Here is a 13,672-nt window from a genome sequence, read left to right as displayed (position 1 = left end):
TCTATTATATACATGTATTCCATTTACAAACATTAACAATGAACTTACCAGTTTAGGTCACACATTGACAATCAAACTGGTTCTAAAAACATCCAGATCAGATATCACAATACATGAGAATTCCACTGCACTTAACTGCACAGACAAACAGAGCAGTGAGTGTTTTCACTTATCACAAAATAATCAGTGAAACTTTCTTGTAAAATTGCATTCCAGCCCTAATGAAAGAATCTATGAGCCATGCATATATCATTATAGACACCACAAATGAGGTATGCTACAGGGAAAACTTGTACAACCTTAGTGAGTAAGATGACTTATTGACCTTATTGTGCCCCCAAGATCAAAAGATTTACATCAAACTTCAATAAATGACTGCCTTTGTGATTATGTTGTGAAAATTCACTTTATTTTATATCTATTTCATTCACAATACACAATCAAACCAATCCAGTCAATTAATTAATTAACTTGTAAAACACTATCTACAAAAATCAGTAAAAGATCCCTTAAAAATACTATTTCTACCCTAAATGACAACTATGAATATGTCTGTCTACCTTCAGCAAGTTTCATTTTTCTTTTATCAAATACTTGATAAGTGGAATGCTTAATTTCATTTTATTTTTATCGCCATTTCATTACTATCTAATTCAAATGTTAAGTCACTCCATTTATTTCTGCCATAAATACCTACTTTATCTCTGAGGAATTTCTTTACTAGCAATTTAATACATTTAAACTTTTACCAAAGTTTGATATACCAGTATTATTTATATCACTGCACATGCATACATATGTTCCCACTTTAAAACATAATAACACATTTAGAAATTCGTCAAAATAAAGACTACAACTAAGCAATGAATTTGTTGTAACAGTATTCAGAAGTTAACTGTTCATTTGTAATTTACAAGAAATAAAGTTTTATTAATTATACATTGTAAATTAAGTTCATTTGTACATGTAGTAAATGGTACTAAAATGTAAAATCTGAAAATATTAGTTTGTGTTCATGACATACAGTGAAGGAAACCATAACCAAATATTTCACGCTTGTTCAAATGTACTACACAAATCAATGGAATGAGAAAACTAAATATAGTGAAGATTTAACAGACAATTTCAACACTAATTGAGCAAACAAAAATAGAGGCAAAAATAATGATATATGGTAATTCATAAAAAATCCACATTACATAAGTAACTATAGCACAGTTGTAAACGATAATAGAAATATGAAGTTGCATCAATACATGTTTTGTTGCGCTAGGGATACCCCAATTCATACAGGAAAATGATACCACACCCAAAATCGCTTTCACATATATAAACCCAAACTATATAAAGCAATACACAAAATTATGAACAAATCCATCCATCGGGAACCGAGATTTATGTGACTACAATTTTCCCTATCATTCCTTACAGCAAAAAATGGCAAAGTTTCTCAAAAAAGGAAAATGCTATTTTATAGTACCACTTATATGTACAATGTAATCTCAATCCATACAAAGTGACAATCCTTCTATTAGGGGCTGAGTTATTACAACAAATTTCCAATAGATGGAGGAATGGACATGCAAGGAAATTCTAAAAATCATCCACTCATAGAGTAGGGATATAATTCTATCATTTCAAACGAAACATTGACACACCAAGGATGGGGAAGATGTACACGTACAAATGTAAGTAGTAAAACGACCTAAGTAATAAGACTATGTACCACTTACATGTATATATCCTACTTGACCAGGAAGTGCAGTACATGTACACATGGTTAATGAATCTGTATTTTAATTCATTTGATAAAAGTTTGTTCAAAGCAAATCTACAAACAAGTGCTAGTGGGCAAAGATGTGGATCCTGTTTTTATTCCATACATTTCTCATCTTCATAATTACACTTATAATTTAGTCATTATTGATGTATTTTTTTTTAATTCACTAACACTAACTGCATGTATTGTACTGTCAATGCAAACTCATATTTTTCAGCAATATTATCTTCACTCATCTGACTTCATCTTTAAAATTCAACAAATACTTCTTCTCACACTTTTTTATTCTTTCAATTTATAATGAAAAACCAATAAAAAAATATTTGACTAACACCATGAAACCCTAAATTTGACAGATTGCATGTGTATTCAGCTATTCACCAATCACCCATCAAACCTGTCACAAAATCAATCATTTGCCAATCAAATCATCACTAATACACAGAATATCAATAACTGACTAGACAGAGCCTGATCACTACAAAGGCTTCCTTGTTACTATAGGTATTGTTCAATGGTAGCAACCTGGTAGGCTACAACAACATATTCTTTAATGTGATCTAGAAGTTAAGAAAACCTCAGCTGTGCAAAGAAAAAAAATTGACTGAATACTTTCACACAATTAATGTCTATTTTCCAACATGTTTGAATTCAAGGATAAAATCCTGATATTACATTCCCATACTTTCCTATTTCAATATAATATAATTTCACAATGTTCACAACTTCATCTTGCCAGAGGTAATGGAAGATGGGAATTTTTAAGCCTTGTCATGTACAGCCTGCTATTTTTATGTCCAAATTAGTCCATTTTATAATGACCTTGAATATTTTTCACATCAAATCCTGAAATTGGCTAAAACTTTTATTCGATTTAAATTTGGAGTAACTAGGAAAAGACCCAATCTTTTAGCTTTATTTTTTTAACTCATATTAAATGCATGTACAAAGATGCACTTAGGAAATGAATACCCAATGGACTATTTTTTTTTTGTGTCTTTTAAGTCCAATAACTATTGAAAAAAAAACAAACTGAACCACACAAAGGAAAAAAACTTCATTCAATGAAGATGAAACATAGAAAAAAAAATTTAGTAAAATCACTCAAAGCATTTTATGGTTTGACATGTGGAAAGATTTCTCATACTCTAATATATACCGAATATTACGTGTCAAAATAAATATCACATGCTGTCTTAACCCAAGACTCCCTGTATCACCCCAAAGGCCATCAACTCTCCGAGAGATATAGAGAGATATACGTTGAGGGTTGATACAGCATTTGATACAGATTTTAACATGTAATGTTCATTATATCATATAATTTAACCAGACTTTAAGTATGGTCTGTGAAGGAGTGTGATATAAGGTATGTGATATAAGTCTAGGGGTGTGATATAGAGTATGCCATATAGATCTCGAGGTGTGATATAGGGTAAGCAATATAGGGTAGACAATATAGGGTTTAAACAAACACTTATAATGCATATATCAGTACAAAAAAGTTATATTTCAATCTTACTATATGATATATAGTTTTAACTTTATGTGGCCTAATCAACATATACAAGTACATGTACATGTACATGTATCAAGCACCTCAAAATGTTATCATTATCAGCATTTGAAAGGTTTACAGTCAAAGCAGCTCCCTAAATATTTTTTGAATACTTCTTTACTAACATCTAAGCTAAAGACTTCATTATCTTCTGGAATGCTTCCATCAGGTTCAATAAATAGAAAAATTCCAATCATCAAAGTTTTTTTTAATAAAATCATTTGATTCATAGGATTCTGATAAAAGATAAGGGATTTCATGACTTTCAAGTTGTTAAAAGTACATTTCAACCGGTGTAACTCTAAAAAAAGACCTTTGGACGACAAAAGGACCAGTAATGTATATAGAACAGCATGCTGAATAGCTGTGATAGTGTCTTCTTCAGAATTTATAAAATGTCTGATTAATAAATGCCAGGTCGTTAAATCTTTAAAACTATTGAAGTGAAAATTTTTAAAACAGCACAAACTGATACAGGAACTATAATATAGCCGCATAATTTTCGGTAAATATTCTTTGAATAATTGGGATCAAAGAGGACACAGACACTTCCCCTTCTTTCATGAAATTTCCACTTTTCCTGACTTATGATGAAGCATAAAAGTCAAAAGGCTATCAAAACTCAAAATGTATAGCTGAATTTTGTTACATGATATCATTTATTGTTGTCAGGTTATAATTCCCCTTACTGGCCTTATTCTTTTCATCATATTTCTGGCATTTTGTTCATCTTGAAACTCTTGAATCAGTGAATCCAAACACTTCTAACAATATTATTTTAAGTTTGACCACTTATAATCTTTTAGGTCAGGCATACTAAAATTAACAATATTCAGAATTTCAAATCAAATAATTTGACAATTTAATTCTTCTCCATAAGCATATTTTAATTTTTACCACAGATTTCACATTTGTATTAGAACACATCACATATAGTAAAGATTAACCTTTCTTGTAAGCAAGAGTTTTTATTTTTAAAAGTTTTTTTTTTCTTTCTAAAAAGTAAAAACAATACGTGTTTCTCTCACTTTTCTTAGATACCACATTTGTTTACAAGTAGCTAACATACAAAATTTTAATGTTCAATTATTAACAGCAAATATGCAGAGTGATTTTATTGATGAATTTTTACAACACACCAACTTTTAACAGGGTGCCCAGAAATAGAAATCTTTGACTCTTCAATGAGGAAAAATGCCATTTGTGAAGTCAATGTACACATATTTCTCAAATTTTCAAAGAATTCATGCCCGATTTGAAGTACATATATGTCAGAAACAGTCTCAAACTAAAATATTATTACTTCCTCATACAAATCTTGTTGGGTATGTTCACAGATGCTACTATACAAATATGTTAGGGGAAAAGACATGTTCATAGATGTTACTATACGAATATGTTAGGGGAAAATGCATGTTCATAGATGTTGCTATACAAATATGTTAGGGGAAAAGGTATGTTCATAGAAGTTGCTATACAAATATGTTAGGGGAAAGGACATGTTCATATATGTTACTATACAAAAATGTTAGGGGAAAAGGCATGTTCATAGAAGTTACTTTACAAACATGTTAGGGGAAAAGGCACGTTCACAGACGTTACTATACAAAAATTACACCAAATCACCCATTAAAATGGTCACAAATCAGATCTTAATTCTTTGAAGTGAGATTACAATAGCTATAAATTATACTATTATGCAGTATAAGACAAAAATAAACAAAAAACGACCTACAAAATATGGATAATTCCAACTAAAGAAAACCAAACTTCTGGCACTAGGCTTGAAATAAAAGCTTCAGATCTGACTAATTGTTTATTCAGGATCCCTAATGACAGATGTAATGACTATTTTAACAAGGTAATCAATAAAATGATACAAACATCAAACAAATCTTGTCTACATAAAAAAGACGTAAACATTTTTTTCTCATGGCATCTGCAATATACATATGTAACTGGTTATTCTATCAACAAAATATAAAAAAAAGATATAACCAGTAGCAAATTAAAAGGAACTGAACACAGAAATTCTACCAGCAGTATACACTTTCATGATGTCCAGGCAGCTTTATTTACTCTGAATACAAATCAAAGTACCACATGTTCTAATACAATGTAAATTTACATTTTGCAAGACACAGCCAATGTTTTAACAGAGATTTCTTAATTAACATGCAGATGTACATGCATGCATGAAATCATTACTTTATTGGCTATCACATATTTACTGTATTGAGTAAATATGTGGTATGACTCAATGATGACATCACAAAGATCCATCAACATTCAAAAACTAATTACTCAGATATTGCTAAATACTTATCTTGTCCACTTACTCAAAATTCCATAAAGAGTAATATTCCAATTTTTTACAGTACTTCCATAATCCTTAAAACCAACACAAACAATAGCAACTTTTGAAAATCACTAGGACATTTAATATGACATTAAAGATACCATGCCTGTTTATATCCATTACAAATCATCACATACCAACAATAGATCAAACTCAAACTTTATTCATCTAAAGAAAAAATTGGTGGAAAAAATAGAACTGAAAATGAAACTTAAACTTTATCTAGCCTCCATAATACCCAAACAGAACCAACTTTCATAATTCTTTAATATTCAACAAAAGATAAATCTAATTCATCAAATTTTTTTAGGGGTAAAAACAACTTAAAATGGCTGTAACTTTTGTGTAAATATTCCAATCAAACTAATTTGAATTTGATCTGTATTTCCTGATACTTGATAACTAAACCAAAGTTTGAAAAAGATCCTTTGATAACTTCAGAAGTTATCATCTGGAATCTGTCGGTAGGCCTATAGACAGAAGGTCTTGCAACTGCTATTATTTTCAGAAGGTATCACATTTTGCCATGAAAGACTTTCTTTTTAATACCTCACTACTTTGTATGGTAAGGTATTGAAAAGGAAATCTTTCATGACAAAATTTTCTTTTTTGAGGACATGAGGTAAGGGAAATAACTCTGGAAGAGTAATATGGACTAGGTATCAGTCTTGTATTACATATTCCTGAGTGGGTGTACATCAAAACATGGAGGCTAAAAAAATAGTGTGCTTCCTTTTTGCCTTTTCCAGTTTTTGTTTCTTGGCAAATTTTTCATCAAAGGTACAGGGTAAATATCAATCTATGACACAAAAAATTTGTTTTTGAGGAAAAACAGTATTTACATGAAAAATAATGCTTCAGAAAAGGAGTCTATTTTATGAACTCAAAATAAAAGTGAAAGTAGAAAGTCTATTTTTAGTTTGACCTGTCCTGGTGTACCAAATTTTATGCCTTCAGTGGATTATGTTCAACTTCCCATAGTGAAAAATGTCACATGAAGAGAAAACAGTACTTGAAAGTGAAAAAACACTGCAAATAGACATCTAGGCCTGGTTTGTAAAAACATCTCAATCTTCAAATCAATTCTTTAACTCAAATATCCACCAAACAGATCAATTGAAATAACAAATTGAGGAAAAACTCAAAAGATTTTCAAAAAATGTTTATTCTCAAATTGAGATTTTTAAACATAGGTCGGGTTGAACAATATATCTTAATAAGTTGACAAAGAAGATAACTTTCTATTCTTCTTGCCTGTATACAGACACCATTCAATAAATCAAATATTCATTATAAGAATGAATTACAGTCAATACTTTTGAATCAATTTTATATACAGTTATACAATGTGACAATAATCTTGCATGTACACAACACAATATCCCATTGTGAGTGTTGGTCTTAGAATAGTGTTTTACTCATTTTTAAAAACAACCATTACAACAATTATCAAGAATGAAATTAGCTTACTTTGACATTGTTGGTGAGAGAGGTTTACATTTAGGAAAACAATGCAGAAATAATATAAAACTTACCTGCTCACAGGCAAGAACATAGACCCCTCAATGAACACAGATCCTGACAACAAAATGTACCAACATGTGCTCAGCTCGCCTTGGCTGTTCAAATAGAAAACAAAAATATTTAACAAGACAAGTACAGTTATTTGTTGAACAAGATACCAACAGCTTGAATATTGCATCAATTTTTTTAAAACATCAAATAATATGTGCCATTTTATCAGTATGAATTCCTGACCACACCAAAATTGTTAAAGTATTCTAATAACAAAATTATCCAAACCACAATCTATGCTGAAATGTAATCTAGTTTAAAACTCATTGTAAATAAAGTAAATATCTTTGCATAAGTAAATGGATTAAGCCAGGGGACATAATCACTTAAATTTAAATCTAAAATTTAATCTATAGAAGCAAAACCACAAATGAAAGTGAAATGCAGATTTTGGCCCATGACCAACAGCTTTCTAAGACTAAAATTGGACAATATCCATACTGAATCAAATTCCCACAACCTTTGCCAGAATTTGGAAATGTTTCATTTGAATGGAATTTGATTTATTATAAAGGTTTTTGAAACAAAACATGAGCTAGTCACCAAACAATAATGAGTGATGTTGGATATCTCTTTCTATTTTCTTGTAAGTTATATGTACATATAATTCTGTTAGTGCTAATGCTCAGATGGCCAAGATATTGTACCACCTAATCAGTAGTCTACTCCATATTAATTCAATGTCCATTCTTTGGTATAGAAACATAACCATATCTAATTTTTATCATAAAATCTAAAGAAGCTGAAATAAAATCATAGTAAAATGCAGCGATTTCATGCTGCTGGAACCCGACTTGCCAAAAAAAAAACTATAATTTGTAGCTACATGTACATGTATTCTCAGGAATTGTTTTAGGTAACATAAGAAAATGCAGAAGCCTTATGAGCATGATGGCACTCATTTATGTATAAAAATGTGATTAGTTATGGAGAACCAACCTACCAGTACAGTATATCGTTGGCTTCATGGAACTCATATCTAACAGTACGACACAATGCTCTCAATGCAGGTTCCCTTAAAGATGACAATGCCTCCATTCCATGAAGATGGGAAAATATGATATCCAAATCCTTTGCAAAATAAAATGAAGACATTCAGGCTATAACTTGTCAACAATATGAGTTCCTTTTCAAGAAGAGATTTCAGATACATATTGTAGTTTAAATGCAAATTCATTGTGAAAATTTACAATTTTACTTACATTGTAACTAAGCCAATCACCAAGTTTTCTGTATAAATTGCTATTTAAATGTCACTATCAAAAGTTCTTCACATAAATGCAGTGCCCCAGTCAGGCAAAGCTTGTGGGGTGCAACATTCATCCTGAACTCTTGATGTGTCCTGCTCTCAGACATTGCTGGTTTTTTATCTGGATCCCTTAGTTTTAACTCTAATTTACACTGAAATTTTTACTTATACCAAGAATTAGTTAAAGTAGAATAACATTTAAACATAATACCCAAGATGTAAATTGTGTCTTAATGACTTGGATTTAGCATGCTGAAGCGTTCATTTTTCCAAGATAATGACCCCCATCCTACTTTTCTTGCTGGATCATTGACAAGTACATGCATGCAAAACTCAAAGAAAGAAATGTTTTTTTTTTCTTATGTCAGTTTTCTTTGAATGTATTTATTAACTAAATACGCAAAAAAAAATTATTAGCTCATATCTTGACTCTCTAAAAAAGGCACAAAAATGTAAGAATTCTTGAGCCTAAAACAAGTCAATACCTTTTCTGTTCTTTCTGGGGGGAATTTCTGCAGGGAAATGATAAAGTCCCTGGTCCCATGAACTCCATGCTTGACCCGGTCACCATGGGAACTATGCCTTTGTAAATGAGGATACATAGGTTCCACAATCAATTTCTTAAAGTCACATATGCTAGAATCCAATGCATTTAAAGTTCAATAACAAAACGTACAATAACACATTTCAATCTGTTAGCCAAAGAATAAAAACAAGTTATGGTGAACTGGTCATGTTCCACAGGTTCCTGAAAAAAAATAAGAAAAATATGTGTCTATTGATATGTAAAAGAAAATGATTTTACAGCATTGAAGAAAAAAACTTAAATCATCTTATTTGTACATGTAAATTAATAGAATTTTGATTGGCTAGGAACACTGTGTTACACATCTCTACAAATCGCTTGTTGCTGGGCCATTAGTATATACATGTACATATTGCTGGGTGTAACTAACCATCCCTTGTTGCTGGGCCATTAGTATATACATGTACATATTGCTGGGTGTAACTAACCATCCCTTGTTGCTGGGCCATTAATATATACATGTACATATTGCTGGGTGTAACTAACCATCCCTTGTTGCTGGGCCATTAGTATATACATGTACATATTGCTGGGTGTAACTAACCATCCCTTGTTGCTGGGCCATTAGTATATACATGTACATATTGCTGGGTGTAACTAACCATTTTCACAAGGAAATATCACAAGCTATTTAATTAGCTTTAACACAACACGAGAAAAAGACTTGAAACATTTACTACCAACACAAGACACCTTTCACTTGAATCTGATATTTCAGTAGAATAGGCTGTTTTTTTTCTCTCAAATGTACATGTATGTACACTTATCCCTGGTATTTGCAAATCAACTTTATCAATGTCATGCTGTTAAAGCAGTATTAACAGCTAAAAATTTCACTTAAATGGAATTAGTAAAATTCTAAAATTTTATTTATACCCTGGTATTTTCATCCTGGAGGATTATAGCAAAGGTAAATCTCTACTACATTTGAATAAAAAACAGATTTCAAAAAATTCATAACATGATAATAATGCAAAAGAAAATGTTACTTTAACATTGCTTCATTTTGGCCTTATGATTGTAAAATAGACATTATTCACTGTTATTGAAGATAATTTGTTACATACATTCATATTCATAGTAAGTTTTACATCTTACATGTAAGTACCAAAGTACACCCTGAAATGTAGCTGAAGGGTGTTCTGGGTACTGATGGTGAAAAAATTACAATATTTACAGTCCATTGTTTTTATTTTAAAAATTGCTGTCAACTGGAAACCCTATTACTTCAATATATTTATAAAATTATGTGACTGTTTCATTAATTTCCATTTAGTGGTGCAAGAAGAGTACTGACAAGAGGGTACCCCTCTGCCTATCTGAACAACAAATGGAAGGACATACATGTACAATGTATACACCCCTTTCAACTTTCACTATATACCACCAATTTTGTAAGAGGGTAAAAAAATGGTTTCATGGGAGATGCTCGCAGAATTTTAGTTCAGTAGTGCAAAACCAGGAAAACGAAAAATTTTGCCATGTGCAGCTAAAATGCATATCCGTTTGATAAAACCTAAAGGTGTTAAAGGAAGAATGCAGGGTTTTAAGATGATCACTTCAAATTGAACAAGCTTTATTTCAAAATGTACGAGAACAATCATGAATAATAATAATATATACATCTTTGAAACGTATCGTCTAAATATTTCAATTCTCAGTATGACATCACACTTCAATTTGATTGGATAATGAAGGAATTCAAATTTACCGGAAGCCATGTCCATCTATTGAGACAGAAAAATCATTACTTTTGGATCGAAATATCTTTGAATAAAAACAATCAATATTTAAAATACCATAGATAATCTTATTCTATCTAAAGACAATTTCAAAGAGGACTTTTCATTAATAAAGAAAATAGCTGTAACACATTTTAAATTAGCTTTCGGATTCTATGTATTTTAAACAAAAACCTATGAAGAACCACCTCACTACCCTTCTAGACCTTGTTGTGCCTGGATGTTTGAAAAGAGAATAGTGTATGATGTAACATTTTGTTTGACGAATGTTTCTCAAGTGGTCAGGATAAAACATTTCTTTACACTTAAGAGCAAGCATCACCTGCAAAATATGAGCATGTAGGATGATGGGATTAATATATATGTAGATTGGCTTACTAAAATACTAAATTTCACAAAAGCACATAAATTCCAACCATGGACCAACTCATCAAACAGTAGAAATGTATAATACAAATTACAATGTAATACTAGAAATATAAAAATAATTCGGTGCCACATAAATAAGATACTCATAAAATTTGAATAAAAATATTTTCTACAACTTTATTGACACCGACCGTCGATTAAATTGTCTTAAATGACTTGCTCCTTCTTTTAGCCAAACAGCTTCTTCCTAAACATTGAATCGTTAAATTTCGGTGAGATTTTAATTCTCCATCCTAATATTTACATTGTCAAAAGTCGGTTATGTTTACAGTGATCGGGTTGCTAGGAGATGTTGTTTACGTTTATGTGGTTTGTCCAAAAACTGAAGAACCCAGAATGCATTTCGGCGTTAGTTCGGATAGCTCATATTTATTCTATACAAACAATGTACAATACCGAGATATTTATCAAGCAGACGAATGTCACCGGAGTCTGACAGGAACATAGGAACTTCGTTTGTAAACGAATCATCCCGTAGAAACCAATATGACAGATATTTGTATGGGATTTTCCTGTAAGGATTTGTTATGCACGATTGAAGCCAATAAGCGAGTCATTGGTACTAACACGTCATGCATATATGAGAATCATCTTCAGAATAAATAAAATGGAGACAACTCTAGCAATAAGTCCCAATAGTTTAAAAAGTAGAGCTTCAATTTGAAAATGTGCTGTATGTGACTTCAAGTATAGAGCAAAGGTCAGACTTTCAAAAAATGTAGCTAATGTAGTGTCTTCCCCAGGATTTTTCCAAGGCATGGTAAAATGTTTTTGTGGGAGCATTTTCTTGCAAAATGACAATGTTTCAGGGCACCTTCATATCCTTAAATCTTCTACTCGTTTTATTGTTCAGGTGAATTGGTCCTTTCAATGTTAGCCTTGACAGCCCTTTTCTCCATTATTTTTTTACAGTACCATTGAATGTTAACAGTCTGTTTATCTTTCAATTAAATACCAGTGCTGTTGAGTTCTTCTACTTGTACATTCTATGATTATTAAAGGTATTTTTTTCTTAGGTTCATGTACTATTTACTTACAGGAAAGTGCTTAGTTTTTTTTTTCAAGTAATGGTTGATAACAGTATAAAGACTGTTTTTTAGATCTTTTGTAGGTGGAAGTCCATAAGGAAAAAATATATTTTTTTAATAAAGATGATAAAAGTAGTGTTCAAACAGCCACTGACATTCTCACATTCATATATACATACATACATAAATACATACAGGGAACCACTCATCAAACGTTTTGATCCTCAATCATTGACATTCACATTTACAACTGATATATAAAAAAAAAAGAAAGAAAACAACACCACAAAGAGAAGATCGAAAAGTGTTAACAAATAGTGTACGAAATAAAATGTACTTCTTTTGAAACAGCATTTTCTAAGTCAATCAATAGTGGCGTGTATGACTTTGTAACGGCTTTAACTGCTGCTTCGTGACTTAACCAACGAGTGTGTGCTGCATGTTTCATTGTCAAAGTTTCGTTGGTAGACGTTTTTTGTATCTCTTAAAGCCTGCCGGTGATTCATGCAGTGAATATCAATGATTGCTGTATTTCTTGCTTACAATTTGGTCGCCACACCGTTCATTTTTCCTGCCATCACTGCGGCTCCATCTGTAGTCAGTGAAGTAACCTGTGTAATTGGAATATTTTTGTTATTCCAAGAAGTGCAACGATGGATTGCTAGTACCATCTGGAACTTGTGTGGTCTTTATATACAATGTCTGGCGGCTATTGTGTTTCTAAACTTAGCAACTGTGTCTTCCTACACCGTCTCTGACAAGCACTCTAGGAACTCTTCAACTGTGCGCATACTTGTGTATGATGCATTGCCGCCTTTTTGCAAGTATTTAAGATCAGTTGCTCCAAGTTCTATGCAGATATCAAGAAGAGGTGCAAAGTTTGTAGTATATGGAATGTTACGCTTTATCAGGAAGTGAAATAATTTGAAGGCTCCCTTGACAGCTGAATGCGAATGGTATTGGTCCCTAGCTGTGTCTCTTTCGTCTTGTGCAAGTTCTAAGCGTAAGGCGGTTTGATGTTGGGTTGACTTCTCATGATGACGTAAAATATCTAGACAGACGGTTGTACATGGCTGGTCATTCCAAGTATTACTTCCATTCAGACCTTTCAAAGCGTACATCTAACAGCAACAACTGGTACATGGAAATCTTTGTTGGTTTCCGACCATCCTTGTGGCTACTGTTAAACTTGGGAGTGGATACTGAGGTTGTGTATGTTGATGAGTCGATAACAGGAGAGTTGGTTGGGTTCGATTCTTCATCAATAATAGAATCTCTGGATGTCTCGTCTCCTGACCTACGAGACAAAAAACAAATCCAGAGACTGATGTGATATTATTTTACGATTAAAATTAAAAATAAAATT

At 31.7% G+C, this 13,672-nt stretch overlaps 1 protein-coding gene across 10 annotated transcripts in view; it reads right to left on the bottom strand.

Moving 5' to 3' along the window:
* LOC148618662 (rap guanine nucleotide exchange factor 6-like) overlaps positions 1-13,672 on the bottom strand; it is a 68,091-nt gene that overhangs the window by 52,725 nt on the left and 1,694 nt on the right. For 8 of the 10 annotated variants that reach the window (XM_088577783.1, XM_088577789.1, XM_088577792.1 and 5 more), the window contains exons 2-4: positions 9,007-9,269; positions 8,216-8,343; positions 7,233-7,316 (exon numbers count right to left, since the gene is read on the bottom strand). In XM_088577783.1, coding sequence (XP_088433909.1) covers positions 7,233-7,316; positions 8,216-8,343; positions 9,007-9,123 — 329 coding nt within the window. In that variant the 5' untranslated portion in view covers positions 9,124-9,269. Of the gene's footprint in view, positions 1-48; positions 152-7,232; positions 7,317-8,215; positions 8,344-9,006; positions 9,270-12,849; positions 13,604-13,672 lie in introns of those variants that run through there. The other 2 variants (XM_088577779.1, XM_088577787.1) reach the window with 2 other exon arrangements.

This window comes from Perna viridis, chromosome 4 (genome assembly GCF_037379345.1).
Source record: "Perna viridis isolate PV_CMFRI_1.1 ecotype Kerala chromosome 4, ASM3737934v1, whole genome shotgun sequence".
NCBI classification, from domain to species: Eukaryota; Metazoa; Mollusca; class Bivalvia; order Mytilida; family Mytilidae; genus Perna; species Perna viridis.
Note: the sequence above shows the minus strand (reverse complement) of the source record. Positions and strands in the feature narration are given on the sequence as shown.